The 12,301-nt window shown below is 31.2% G+C and overlaps 2 protein-coding genes across 3 annotated transcripts in view; one reads left to right on the top strand and one right to left on the bottom strand.

Moving 5' to 3' along the window:
- LOC106685697 (uncharacterized) lies at positions 1 to 9,492 on the bottom strand. 2 transcript variants are annotated; one of them, XM_014428514.3, is made up of 4 exons: positions 9,394 to 9,492; positions 1,902 to 2,147; positions 1,680 to 1,826; positions 1 to 585 (listed from the first exon to the last, which is right to left on the bottom strand). In XM_014428514.3, the coding sequence occupies exons 1-4, from the start codon at positions 9,455 to 9,457 to the stop codon at positions 344 to 346; spliced, it is 699 nt and encodes a 232-aa protein (XP_014284000.1). In that variant the 5' UTR covers positions 9,458 to 9,492; the 3' UTR covers positions 1 to 343. The 2 variants fall into 2 exon arrangements, with proteins under 2 accessions (XP_014284000.1, XP_024220026.1); XM_024364258.2 differs by lacking the exon at positions 1,680 to 1,826.
- Positions 4,073 to 12,301, top strand: part of LOC106685698 (uncharacterized) — a 42,778-nt gene continuing 34,549 nt past the window's right edge. Inside the window, exon 1 of the mRNA XM_014428515.2 lies at positions 4,073 to 4,308. Within this exon, the coding sequence (XP_014284001.1) occupies positions 4,088 to 4,308 (221 nt within the window). The 5' untranslated portion in view covers positions 4,073 to 4,087. The remainder of the gene's footprint in view (positions 4,309 to 12,301) is intronic.

Raw genomic sequence — 12,301 nt, 5'->3', positions numbered from 1 at the left:
TTAACAGATAATGTAAATGTATTTAAATTTTTTTTATTAAAAAACAAAATAAATGACAATGGATTTCATACTTGTAAAAATCTATAAAAATACAAAATGTTCTTGGAGCAGGTACACCCAAGATCGCACTGTAGTTGTTCACATGACAGTGTATAATAGAAAAATTAAAACTACACGATAAACACACATGCTTCCTAAAAAATAAACCACTTAAATTTTATATCTAAAACAGCAAGAATATAGCTTAATTATTCGAAAATTAATTGACATTAACAAAGAAAAAATACTCAAAAGGTTCCTAAAAACTAAAATTTTCCTTTATGGAAAAGAAGTTGTTAGAAGACTAATCGGTCGGCCTAGATACGTCTGGAGAAGCCTTCCGCCTGGAAGGTGGCTCTCCGCTGTAGACGATGGCGTGGCTCGAAGCTACTCCACTTCTTCCGTGATTGACGCTGTTGGCCACAGCTGCAACTCCTCGTTCGTCGGATCCCCTCCATTCCCCTCTGGACCTCGATTCTTCGTCGCCGGGGTACATGCCTAACACGATCGGGAACCAGGCATTGAAAGAGGCGTTTGCTTTGCTACCTGAAACAGAGGATCTAGTTATTGGATCGTCAATTTTAATCTAATCTTAAGACAATTGTATAACTCCAAATCTTCTCTTGTTATAATTCATACGGAAAAAATAAGAAGAAAGAATCTACTTCTCTTCTGTCACCATGAATACAGTAAACACATGGTAAGGTATAAAAGAAAAATGTTTTTATAACTTATCAATGCTGCCCAAATATATTCGATTACTATTGTACACGGCATACTAATCGGTCATATTAGATATGATATAAACACTAACATACAGTAATTGACAAAAGTACAATATTTAAAACACAATACAGTATTATTTTATTATAACAGTTACATTATATTTTGTTAATTTTTTTATGATCCTTTATCAATTTTTTTTCTCTTAGTTTTCTTCTTATTTTACTCCACTCTCGTTTATCTCATATTTCTCGTATCCAGTGATCCGTTACAACTATTCAATTTATTATACAAGTTTTATTTCAATTTATAGACTTGTCCAACGTCAAAACTTTCAGTACGCGCATATTAAAAAATAAATTATAGGAAAATGAAATGTAGAAATAAAATAGTAATATTAGTAGTAAAGTTAAAATCAAATAAGCGACTTAAAAGCTAAAAATGAGTTAAACATAAACGAATAAAGAGATCAATAAAAAAAATCATCAAAGAGTCAGTTTGATTCAGTCTCTTATAGTGCTCTGAAGTTGAGCCTACAGATAGAACCAGTATTTAAGGAACATTGATGGAATTTTCACGAATACGTTAAAAACTTAATGGAGTTACATGATTTCATGACATTCTACAGCCTAGTTTAACTATAATATTACAACACCCCAATGACCTCAAGAATAGAGTCGAATCATGAATAAATTTTCCAATTATATTCACTTTTCCAGACAATCCATATAACAATAATCAAATAGTCCTTCTATCTTTTTTTTTTTCATGTTCAATTAAAGTGATGAAGTTAAATAAAATATAACATACACAACTTTCACTAAAATCTCCAATAATTATAATTAATTAAGAAATAACTGTTTTTATTGTTCTGGTTTGCAATTTTATCACTAACATAGTAATACTTAATTATTTACCTTTAACCTCTACTTCAATTTTCCTCTCTTCGCGAAAATCCGAACTTGGAAGAAAGAAACTAACCGAAGGCTTGGGTGTAGCCAAATCGGGCGTACCTTCATATTGATCCATTTCGAGATTCCTTTCCTCTTTATGGTCTAGAGCCTCTATCAAGATATTGTCTCTCATTACCTTTAAGATCGAAAAGAGAAAAGAGTTCCCCTATATGTCTAAATAATTACCTCCACGCCTTGACTCTTCTTCCTCCTCTTCTTCGTCCTCTTCGTGACCTCTCTTCCTAGGCTCTTGCGAATGGGTTGGTGGTGGATGAGGACCTTCTGGTTCCATTGGCCTGGCCATTCCTTCGTCGTCCATCCTCCATATTGGTGGAGGCTGCATCCCCCAAGGGTCCTCTCCTGAGGTAAACATTGTCATCCCGCTGCCAGGCATCCAACCCGACCATGAAGACATCGCCCTCCGCCTGTCATCTGGAATCATATAATGATGGAAATTAAAATATGCAGCGCTAAGACCCATCAAAGGTCAGGTATTCAATACTTTTAAGGAAATACTGTTTCTTGAACAACGGTTGTGCAAGGACCTGGTTTGTTCATGATCACGCTCAACAGCCAGATTTTCTATGGACTCTAGAGGGCTCCCAGAACCCACAGGGTTAACTTAAGGCTACAGTAACAGAATAAATACTTATCGGTGCCAGCTGGATTCGAAACTGAGTCCTTAGAGTTTGTAGCGCAGGGTCTTATTCACTGAACTACCGCGATCCTCTTATATAACGATATTTTATTAAATCTTTTTCATTCTCTTGAAACATCAAGAATAACTATTTGAACAGAGAGCACAATACTATTCTCAGGACGTTTATGATCAATTGAATCCACATATTGGGACATTAATTCTTTATTTTCATGTAAAGTAATGTTTTAAGTGAATGATGCATTGATTTACCTGTTCGTAATTGTTGAGTTCTCAAAGCTACTAACAGGTAGTAAAGGCATCAAACATCAAGATCCGCCCAGAACTTACTCTATATAAAAAATGTTAGGAGATTTTGGAATTATTATGCAATAAAGAAAAAACTAAAATTGTTTTTTATAAGCTTTATCGTTAATTTTTTAATAATATTTATTTTACTACTCAATTTCAAGGAGCAGCATTCTGCTTTATCATTTCTAGATATAGGTAAAATCATAGGTGTTGGGAGCTAAATTATTAATGTAGCTTATAAAACACAACTAATTGAAATTGGTTGATTTCTGATTGGATATGCAAGTTAAATTAAATATAAATTATTAATTATGCTGTACATATTTGAATTATGATAAAATAAATAAAGATATTTCTTCATATGTCTAGTGATGGGCGCAATTAATTAAATAAATTATTAACGCGGCAACTCAGTTGCTGACGGTTACTAAATTATATACTATCTACTATTTTGTTAAACAAAAACTGTGGTGATATAGAGAAAAAAAATTCATAATCCTACACATCCAATTATTTATTATATCTTGTAAACCACGTGTGAGGCGTAGAACCAAAAATCCTTGTAAATGTACACAAGGAGAATTCGTGGGTTCTTATTTGTTGACTGTTATTTGTGTGTGTGTATATATTTCATCGTGCAAAAACTATGATTTATGACAAAATCATTTATTTGTTTTTTTATCATTACATTTTTTTATTTGTGCCTGTAAATTAATTACAATCAGCCTACGAGCTGTATGAGGGAGACAGCACCCAGAGGTGCATCCTTCTGACGTTCAGGTAAATTATTAGATTACATTAAAAGGTCTCTTATCCAACTCCTCTTCAGCCTACGAGTTACGTCAGGGACTTAATTTGTTGCCATCTGTCGTACAAATTTATTGAAATGTCCTTACAGTGAGCCATGAAACCGTTTATAAGTCATAAGAATGTGGTTTGTTACAGTCGAAAAGCGTGGTTTGGTGTGAATAATCTTGTTTGAAAAGTTCGTTACCAGTCTTAAGCATTCCGATTGAAAAGTTCTGGAAAAAAAAACATAGACAATCACCCTATACCGCAAATAAATACTGTAACTTATTTAGGGCTTACCTATGGAAGAAGGTTGACATGGGGCTCACACGTCAAGACAAAACGTAAAAAGTTAAATTTCCGACTGAGACAATTATATTCCATTCTATACAGCCGTTCTAAATTATCCCTTAGACAGAAACTTAACGTATAAAATTATAGTACGTACTAAAACGCATATGGACTTACGCCTGCCAAATTTATGAACCAGCTAAAAAGACACTGATTCAAAAAACACAAAATTATGTTATAACCATTCATTGATTATTAGCCGATGTTTCCTTTCATTTCAAAAATAATTTTTAAAGCAGATCGTCGGGGTCGAAAAGTTTTCAATCTTCTCAAGAAAGTCATTATGAATTCTAAAGAAGTCAGTATGCTAATTGATTTCTCAGAAGTGCAATATTCATTGGGTCTTCCGTGTCCTGGTACCGGAAAAATAAAAGAAAATACTGCTCTACAAACAAGGCGAGATGACACGTCAGCCATGTCCTCAGGTCTGAGTCATGACTGCTTCAGCGTAGGTTTAGAACTGATCTGTCTTCCGCAGCGAACAGTTTGCCTCCTCACTATAAGGTAAGTGTTCATCAATTATACCCCATTTTAACATTATTAATAAATTTAATATTGTTCATGATTTAAAAACGAATTCGAAATCGAGGGACCACTAATACGTGCAAAGTCTAAGCGAATTCGAAGAGGTACATTTTTCTGAACAACTAACATTCGTCAAAGTTCTAGTTATAAATAACTCGTAAAATAGTTATTTAAATTTTACAAAGTTTCTGAAGTTTTTCCATTTATCAGGACGAAAAGAAGTACTTTTACGAGTACTTTTTATGTACGAGGCATGAATAAACAAAATTGTCAACTGCCGAATCTGTTACTTACAGAATATTGCAATAAATATTTGTAATACACTTCTTGACCACAAAGCTGGTTTAAGTATTAAATTAATATTGCTAAAACGAAATTCAAAGCATATCAGTTGGAATTATTTTTTATTTTTAAATAAAATAATGCTAAATATTTTAAAACAATTTATTTAGTGCAACGCCTCGTAAATTTCTATTACCAACTTTTCAAAGTGTGATTAACGTTTAATATTTTATATCCTTTTGCTTTCCTCACCATGTGACAAATCCCAACCACTCGCAGTTAGAGCAAGCAAATGGTTGGTTTTCAAAAAACCTTATATATTTTTTTTATGATAATAAAGTTGTTGCGAAATTCTTATAGAACAAACAGAGCAATTTGGTCTGTCTCGATATTTTTTTGAACAGCATCAGTTTTACAAATCCGCGAAAAGTTATGATTATTTCAGCACATAATTTTTATTGTAAATATATAATAATTAATTAAGCTCCAAAATAAGTTTCTCTTTCTAGCCCCATAATTAAATGTCCATATTTTTGTTTATTATATTTATTAAATTTTTTTTTATATTTGTATCGTCGTTGATAGATTCGAATTGTCTAAAACTTTTTTTTATTATCATTTTAAGCACTATAAAGTTCTATTTTTTATTATAGAAAAAACTTTTTCCTATCTTATACGTGAAAAATACAACTTTTCTTCATTATGAATTTTTTCACTATTATTATGTAATAATTTTTTTCTCTATAAAGTAACTCCAAACTATCACACTGAGACTACTCAGTGAGGATTTTTACCAAAAATTATCGTTTTTGGAATATAATCTACAAAAATTATAAAATAACTTTGATAACTTCATCCAGATACACATGTGGAAATTTATAAAATGAAACGACGTAGTGAAAAGTAATCACTATATCAGTGGAACGATATTAATATTTGAGTGGGTTCGATATATCCCCATGTCTCAACATCCTTTTTTATATATATTTATGAATTTAAAAAATTGATGAATCTAATTATATATAATTCTTATTTCAAATAAGTTGATTAAAAATTTTATACAATAATTGGAGGTTTAGTTACCCTACTTTCTCTGGTCTCCTAATTCCTGTTTTTGAACTCTCGTAAATTTTTTTTTTTTCACTTTTACTGACCGATATATGGAATATAGTTTAAGGGGAAGTATTGATATTTTGCGAAATTTCTTGTTCGAGTTTTTGATAAATGTACTTTTTTTTTAGATCCCCTGAGTCAAAATAACGAAATTAAGCAAAACAGTAATTTTTTCATTGAGTCGGTGTGTTAACAGAATAGTTCAAAAACGTAAAATTGTACGAAAATAAATTTTAGATTTAAAAAGAAAGTAAGTAAGTAGTTAATTCTTGACGAAGAAAATAAGACGTTAGACTTCGTAACTGCCTTGGCATCAGGCTGCCCCGAAACATTTTAGTACTGACACAGAGCGCTTACAAAAGGCAGTTAAGCAGCTCGTTAATTGAGGCTTGCTGCCAATAATTAATTAACCCAACACTGTTGGCTTGGCCTTAGTCTTCATTGTTACAGCTTACATTGTTAGTCTTGGAGGTCGTTCTTAAATCCGCTCTTGCGTAACTGCCCCGATATCTAAATAAAAATAAATAAAAAAGGAATTTAATAACAATTAAAAGAACATAAAAAACAAGGCTCACGGACATATGTACTTAGCAGACTTTTTTCTGTGATATTAAATGATATTTTAACTATTTTCTGGGAAATCCTAATGTTAACTTGAAATTTTAGTATATCAGCGCAAATGTTTGGTTGTATGTGTGTGCTGGTGTGAGTGAATAAGTTATTCATTTTAAACTTCAGGAAAATACTGAATCGATAAGATCTTAGACGGAGGTCATTAATTTACTTCCTGAATGCGTAGTTTCACTTTGGCATCCAAAAAACATCAGTTTTGTTTTGTTTGTCCAGTCAATCCTAAAATCGGGCATACTCCTTTACATGTAAATAGACTCAGAAATATTTTCAATCTTAAACTAGCTAATGCAGTTTGGGTTCCATTTAATAAAAAAAAAATAACAGCATTGGAAACTGTAAGGAAACATACCAATTCGAAAAATATGACATAAATTATTTTATGAGTGGAGTATGTACCCAAAATAATTTTTTTTTTGTGAAACATTAAAAAAATTTAAATTTATGCTCAAATAATTAGGAAGCAAATACGTATTTTTTCACTCACATATATCATCTAATATATCAAATATAGCGAAATAATAAGTTTCTATATGATGGAGAGTTGAGAATTCTCAATTACTTTTTATAATAAACGAATACAACATTTAAAAGTTGTTTGACTACCTAGGTTTCTTAAAAATGATCAAATTCATCTTTAGAATTCATCGTTTCCACGAAATCTTATAGCCACTTCGCCTGTAAATCGCACGTCCAATTTAACGCCACATCAAAAAATAGTTCAGAATATCAATTTATTCGGAGTACATTAAAATTTCAGTCTTTAATTGAGTACATGAAATATTCAAGAAATAAATATCATTAATTGATAATTAATGATAAATATTTCTTATAGAAAACGCACTCACTCCTTGAGTTAAAACAACAAAATTGGCCCAACAGTTCGGGGTACGCTTTTGGTGGACAGTAGATTTTTTAATTAGATTTTTATATCATCTATAAAATGAATCTATATATCTTGAATCGTTAACCTTCAAATGTTGAGGGGATGCTAAAACTTCATTCCTGGTCGATTACAAAGGTTTATTATCCTAAATAATAAATCAGAAAAAAGTCTAAAACTCACTGCAATTATTCGGAAATTTATTATACAGGATGTCTTCTTAAACCCTCTTCAACTTCTACAAGTTTTAGAATTTTCAATTGTTTTCGTCTCAGTTCCTTCAATATTTTTAAAATCCTAAAATTTGATTTCCTGCTTCTACGAAAATTTTGTTGAAAAGATTACTAAAAGAAGAAAAGAGTAAATTTCAGGAAATCATTTTCCCAATTTGGGAAATCCGATCAAAAATGTAAATAATACCTCCCACACTCCTCCAATCGGTTATAGCGACCCCTCTGATAAAATCCAGTTTTGAAAATTTTAGTTAATTTTTTGATAAATTTGGTTTTTCTTTTGAGAATGAAGACTAAATGGAATCTGAATATAATCTGAGAGAGATGCTTGTACAAGAACAATAAATTTACGAATGCTTAAATGAAATCATTGAATGTAATTTGATAAAATTGATACTTGACAATGCTCATTAAACTCTAAATTCCTTTTAACATTGAGTCATATCGGACTAATAATTTTCGAAGTATATCTGTCTCAAAGAAAATAAGTTAGTGTATGTGTGATCAGAGGTAAAGGAAGGAATTTGATAAACTCATCTCCAAAATCTCATAAAACTCGGATTAACATCGGTAGTCGCTGCGATGTTCGTTCAAGCATTTGATTACACAAAAACACAGAATCAGCTGTGTCCCTTGATGTCTAAAATGCAAACCGTGAATTGAAATTTTCAATTCTGATAACAAAATTTTGCTCGCTTCCTACATGGAAGCTTCCTTCACCTTCGGTAGTGGGGAAGCAAAAATAAACTTCATCCTTTCCTAGGGGACATAAAAACCACAGAAAACATAATGATTTTAATTTTTTTTTTTTTTTTTTTTTTTAAAGTGTAGATAATAGAGGTTATATATTTATATTTTAAACTAATTGCAAATTAACTAAAACCATGAAATTAAACTTTTAATTTTAAAAGAATTTTAAATTTTGAAAACTTTGAAAAGAGATTAATATCTAACCGAAAATATAGATTAGTTTCAGTAATGAAAATTTTACTCGACTATGTTGTGATAGAACGTAATTAATGCAACTGTCATCATTAAGGACGGAATTTTATGTAAAATAAAACCAATTTTATTTTAGCTATTTTAACGAAATTTTTTGTATGTTTGAAAAAAATATTAATTCATTTATAAAAACTATAACACAGATAATTCTCAATTATTTCTAATAAACTGGACATACTGAAGAAAGCAAATTGAAACAACCATAAAGATTTAATTCATTTTTCTTTGTTTAAATATTTTAACAAATTAAAATTTGCAAACAGATGTGGTTTTTTTTTTAAAGTCGTATTTCCACGTTTTTAAAATTTCTTATAACAAATATCTCTGTGTTATTATTATATATTTATGTGAAAATAAACGAAAGAGAAATTTTCCATCAAGGTATGGACACATTTCAAGTAAATAAATTAATTTTGTGATGAAGATACTGATTTTTAATAACTATTTAATAGGGAAAGATTCAAATTGCGAAATAAATTCAACAAGTTTTTTATGTAGAATTTGTATTTGTTTAAAACCTGAACTTTTCAAAAATGAAATAATTAACTTTTGATAAAATATTCTTCATATATTTATATAAATGTTTCGAGTTTTTTGTCACATAAATATCCCATTCCTAATAATTATGGTTTCGAAAATTTCGCCTCCACCTCTCCAGTGCGGCAAATTTCAATTCGACCGTACTGATGCCTAAGAGTTGGAGCAATATATTGTATATACTCCTTGTAAAGGCCCCAAAGCAAAATAAATCAAAAATTAATTTCAAACATTTAAGGAATTTATAATTACGTTAAAACATGAGTTATAAGAAAAAAATAAAATAAAATAATAGTTAAAAAGAAAAATCTTCCTTCCTAGAGCCCACAAAGCCAACTAGACACTAGTACATGTACAAACTAGGTAGACTAAAATACAACTGACCGTGGACTGGATGCGCGATGGCGACGGCAAGGAAGAGACCAAGCACTGCTACAGAAGACTTCATGTTTCTGCCACCCGCAGTTCGGGGAGACTCCTTTATATCGCTGCCTGCTGGCACTCTGCCACGGAGGACCTAGGGTTCTATCTCCTCTTTGTATCGGGGCATTCTTCTCATCCCCATCTGTTTGGTAAGGTCGTGAGAACGCCATTCCTTCAATGCCGTATCAACAAAGCTATGAAAACGTCAGCGATATTTGATTATTTTAAGAAATTTCGGAGGGGATGGTGATATGGAATCCCACTTCGTTTTTTACTTACCTGTGGAAAATATTTCAAAAAATATATTGTCCTCCATGGATAAGATGAGCTTTATATATTCAATCTTTATTACTATCAATTTCAGATTTATTCACGAAGCATTGACCTGAGGTGTGGATAAAGATAAATCAGTGGGTATAAATCAAAACTTAATTTTACTAACAGCAAGGTATAATTATAAGTATTGAGTAAATGCATAATATGAACCATATCAACCTTTTCTATTAGATAATAAAATTGGCACAACCTCAGGATAAACTGATTTTGTTTAGCATTTAGTTCGGGTCCTAAAAGGAACTGTGTCCGAACGGATTAAAGAAGGAATCGTGCTGGGATTCCGAAAAGGATATTTTAGGAGTAGTATATGCCTTGTAACATTGTGGACAGTAAGAAATTATGGACAGGAACAAGTGATGGAAGATGGATTGATGGCTGATGACATCCATAGATCGACTTGGTATCCTCGCTGAACCATGTGGTCAGTTCGATAATTTTGAAAGGTGAGTTGAATAGCAGGTTACTGGTTAGTTGGGTTTCATTTATTAGGACTATATCAATATTTTTATCATTGAAAAACTGCAAAATCGTTGGTATGATTTCAAACACTATTGACATTCCAGAGGTAAGAGGATATAGGACATTTAATGATTTCTTGGCAGTAGAATGAGATTTGACACGTCTGTAAGGAGAGTGATAGGCGTTATTATGAGGAATCTATAGTTAAAGAGGAATTATGTCCAGAAGGTCGTAAAATTATTGAAATTGTTCAAGGAAGGGATTTGGTAATAATTGGTATGGGATTATGGTTGTTTTTTCGGTAGGACCTTAGTTTGTGTAGATTGTTCTTCCTCTCATTATATTGGAGAGTATTTATGTGTTCTCATACTAGAGAGTTGCCTGCTTAGTCTAACAGGTCTCTTCCAATCCAGGGGTTATCTGAAACCTTGTCTATAAGGTCTTGTACGTTTGACATCTGTTGTAATTGTTTGGGTGCCCTTCTTGATTTAATGCACATGTTACTTGTGTTCGTAAGGCTTTGAGTTTTCAGATCTGTGGTGGTCACTACATGGTTAAAATATTGTTTTGTGCGGTCATAATCCTGAGAGTTAAGTCTATTTCTAGCGTAGGATAAACTTTTTTGAACTATTATACTCGAATAAAAATTGCGAGTGTCTAGGTTTTGATAGATGAAGTCACCATACATCGACTCTCAGCTCTTTCCCAACGTAGTAGATTCATGTGATAATCTACCTCGGTATCTGATAAATATTTCACAATTTCTCTATTCGTAACTAGTGCGTCAGGCGTTAATTGTGTACCATGCGGCTTTGAAATAAGTAATTTCTCGTTTTCCTAACTTTTTTGGTAATTGTTGGCAGTTGTTTTATAGAAAACGTATTCTATTTGTGTGTTAGACAACAATTAATAAGGGTGAAAGATTAAAAAAGGATATTATTCACCTTCGTAGATTGAAGGAGCAAGATAGGGTTCAATTTCAATTTCATAATATATGTCTTCTGTAAGAGATATTAAACACCAAAGTATTCCATGTGCTTCAATCCAGTATTAATGGTTTCAAAATTAAGTTTTACAAGCAATCATTTTATAAATGAAGAGAATGGTTAGGATTGTGGTGAAAACTTATTTATAAAAACATGTTTAATCATTATTTATTTAGATTTTCTTTCTTACTTTTTTATCATAACTTTAATTTATTTTATTTTTTTACATATATTCACTTACTAGATTTTCTCATTCATATTTATATTAGTCTTCTTTACTTATTTTGGCTTATATAACTTTATATTTTATTTCTTTAATCCTGTTATTTTACTTACATATATGTTTTATTTTCCACTTTTATCATAATAATTAATTAATTTTCTAATCTAGTAATAATCGAATAATAATCTTTAATTTTCATTTTGTATATATATATTTATTTAATAGATTTTCATATGTATTTTATTTTTTCCTCTTTCTTAATCTTAATATTACTTTTGTCTGATATAGCCTTTTTCTTCTTATAATACTTAGGCTACACCATTTGTTACCGCCATATTTTATAATTACTTTGTGAATAAGTTGTAAATAGCATTTCGTGGCTGTTAGTGGTTACTTTAACTACCTTTATTTTTATTTATATTATTTTAATTGGGATTTAGTTATTTGAGAAGAAAAATATGTATTTATATTTGTGTTGATATAGTTAAGTTATAATTATAATAGAGGCAAGTTGCTAAGGATTGATAACCGTCGTTAAGGCGTCGTTTAGCAACAGGCCGACCATCTTCGTATTTAGATCAGTTCCTGCTAATTAGTGGCCAGCCCTGCCTGCGTTTATAATATAATAGTTTTGACATTTTTAGTGTGTTGATCAACATTAAGATCCGGAACCAGACCTTTTCTGTGTTTATGGACTTTGAGTGGAATATGAATTGTTGCTAATTAGTAGGCTCGCATAATTCATTAAAACAACCAAACCCGGTCTGCCTTCAATAAGTGTCAGTGTGGCCATCTGGGCTTTCGTACATTTCAACTATGACCTATCGGAGTGAATCAACTTTAGTTTGCGACCGTCAACTATAGT

This window comes from Halyomorpha halys, unplaced genomic scaffold (genome assembly GCF_000696795.3).
Source record: "Halyomorpha halys isolate HHAL.00 unplaced genomic scaffold, Hhal_1.1 Scaffold725.1, whole genome shotgun sequence".
In the NCBI taxonomy this organism is placed as follows: Eukaryota; Metazoa; Arthropoda; class Insecta; order Hemiptera; family Pentatomidae; genus Halyomorpha; species Halyomorpha halys.
The sequence above is the reverse complement of the archived record's forward strand: the minus strand, read 5'-3'. Positions and strand labels throughout refer to the sequence as shown.

What these genes read in the sequence shown, in the direction of transcription:
- LOC106685697 (XM_014428514.3), bottom strand. Translation starts at nt 9,457, where the DNA reads ATGAAGTCTTCTGTAGCAGTGCTTGGTCTCTTCCTTGCCGTCGCCATC. An exon ending in CATCGCGCATCCAGTCCACG is followed by an intron (nt 2,148 to 9,393) that starts GTCAGTTGTATT and finishes ATATGATTCCAG; the next exon opens with ATGACAGGCGGAGGGCGATG. An exon ending in AGAAGAGTCAAGGCGTGGAG is followed by an intron (nt 1,827 to 1,901) that starts GTAATTATTTAG and finishes ATATCTTGATAG; the next exon opens with AGGCTCTAGACCATAAAGAG.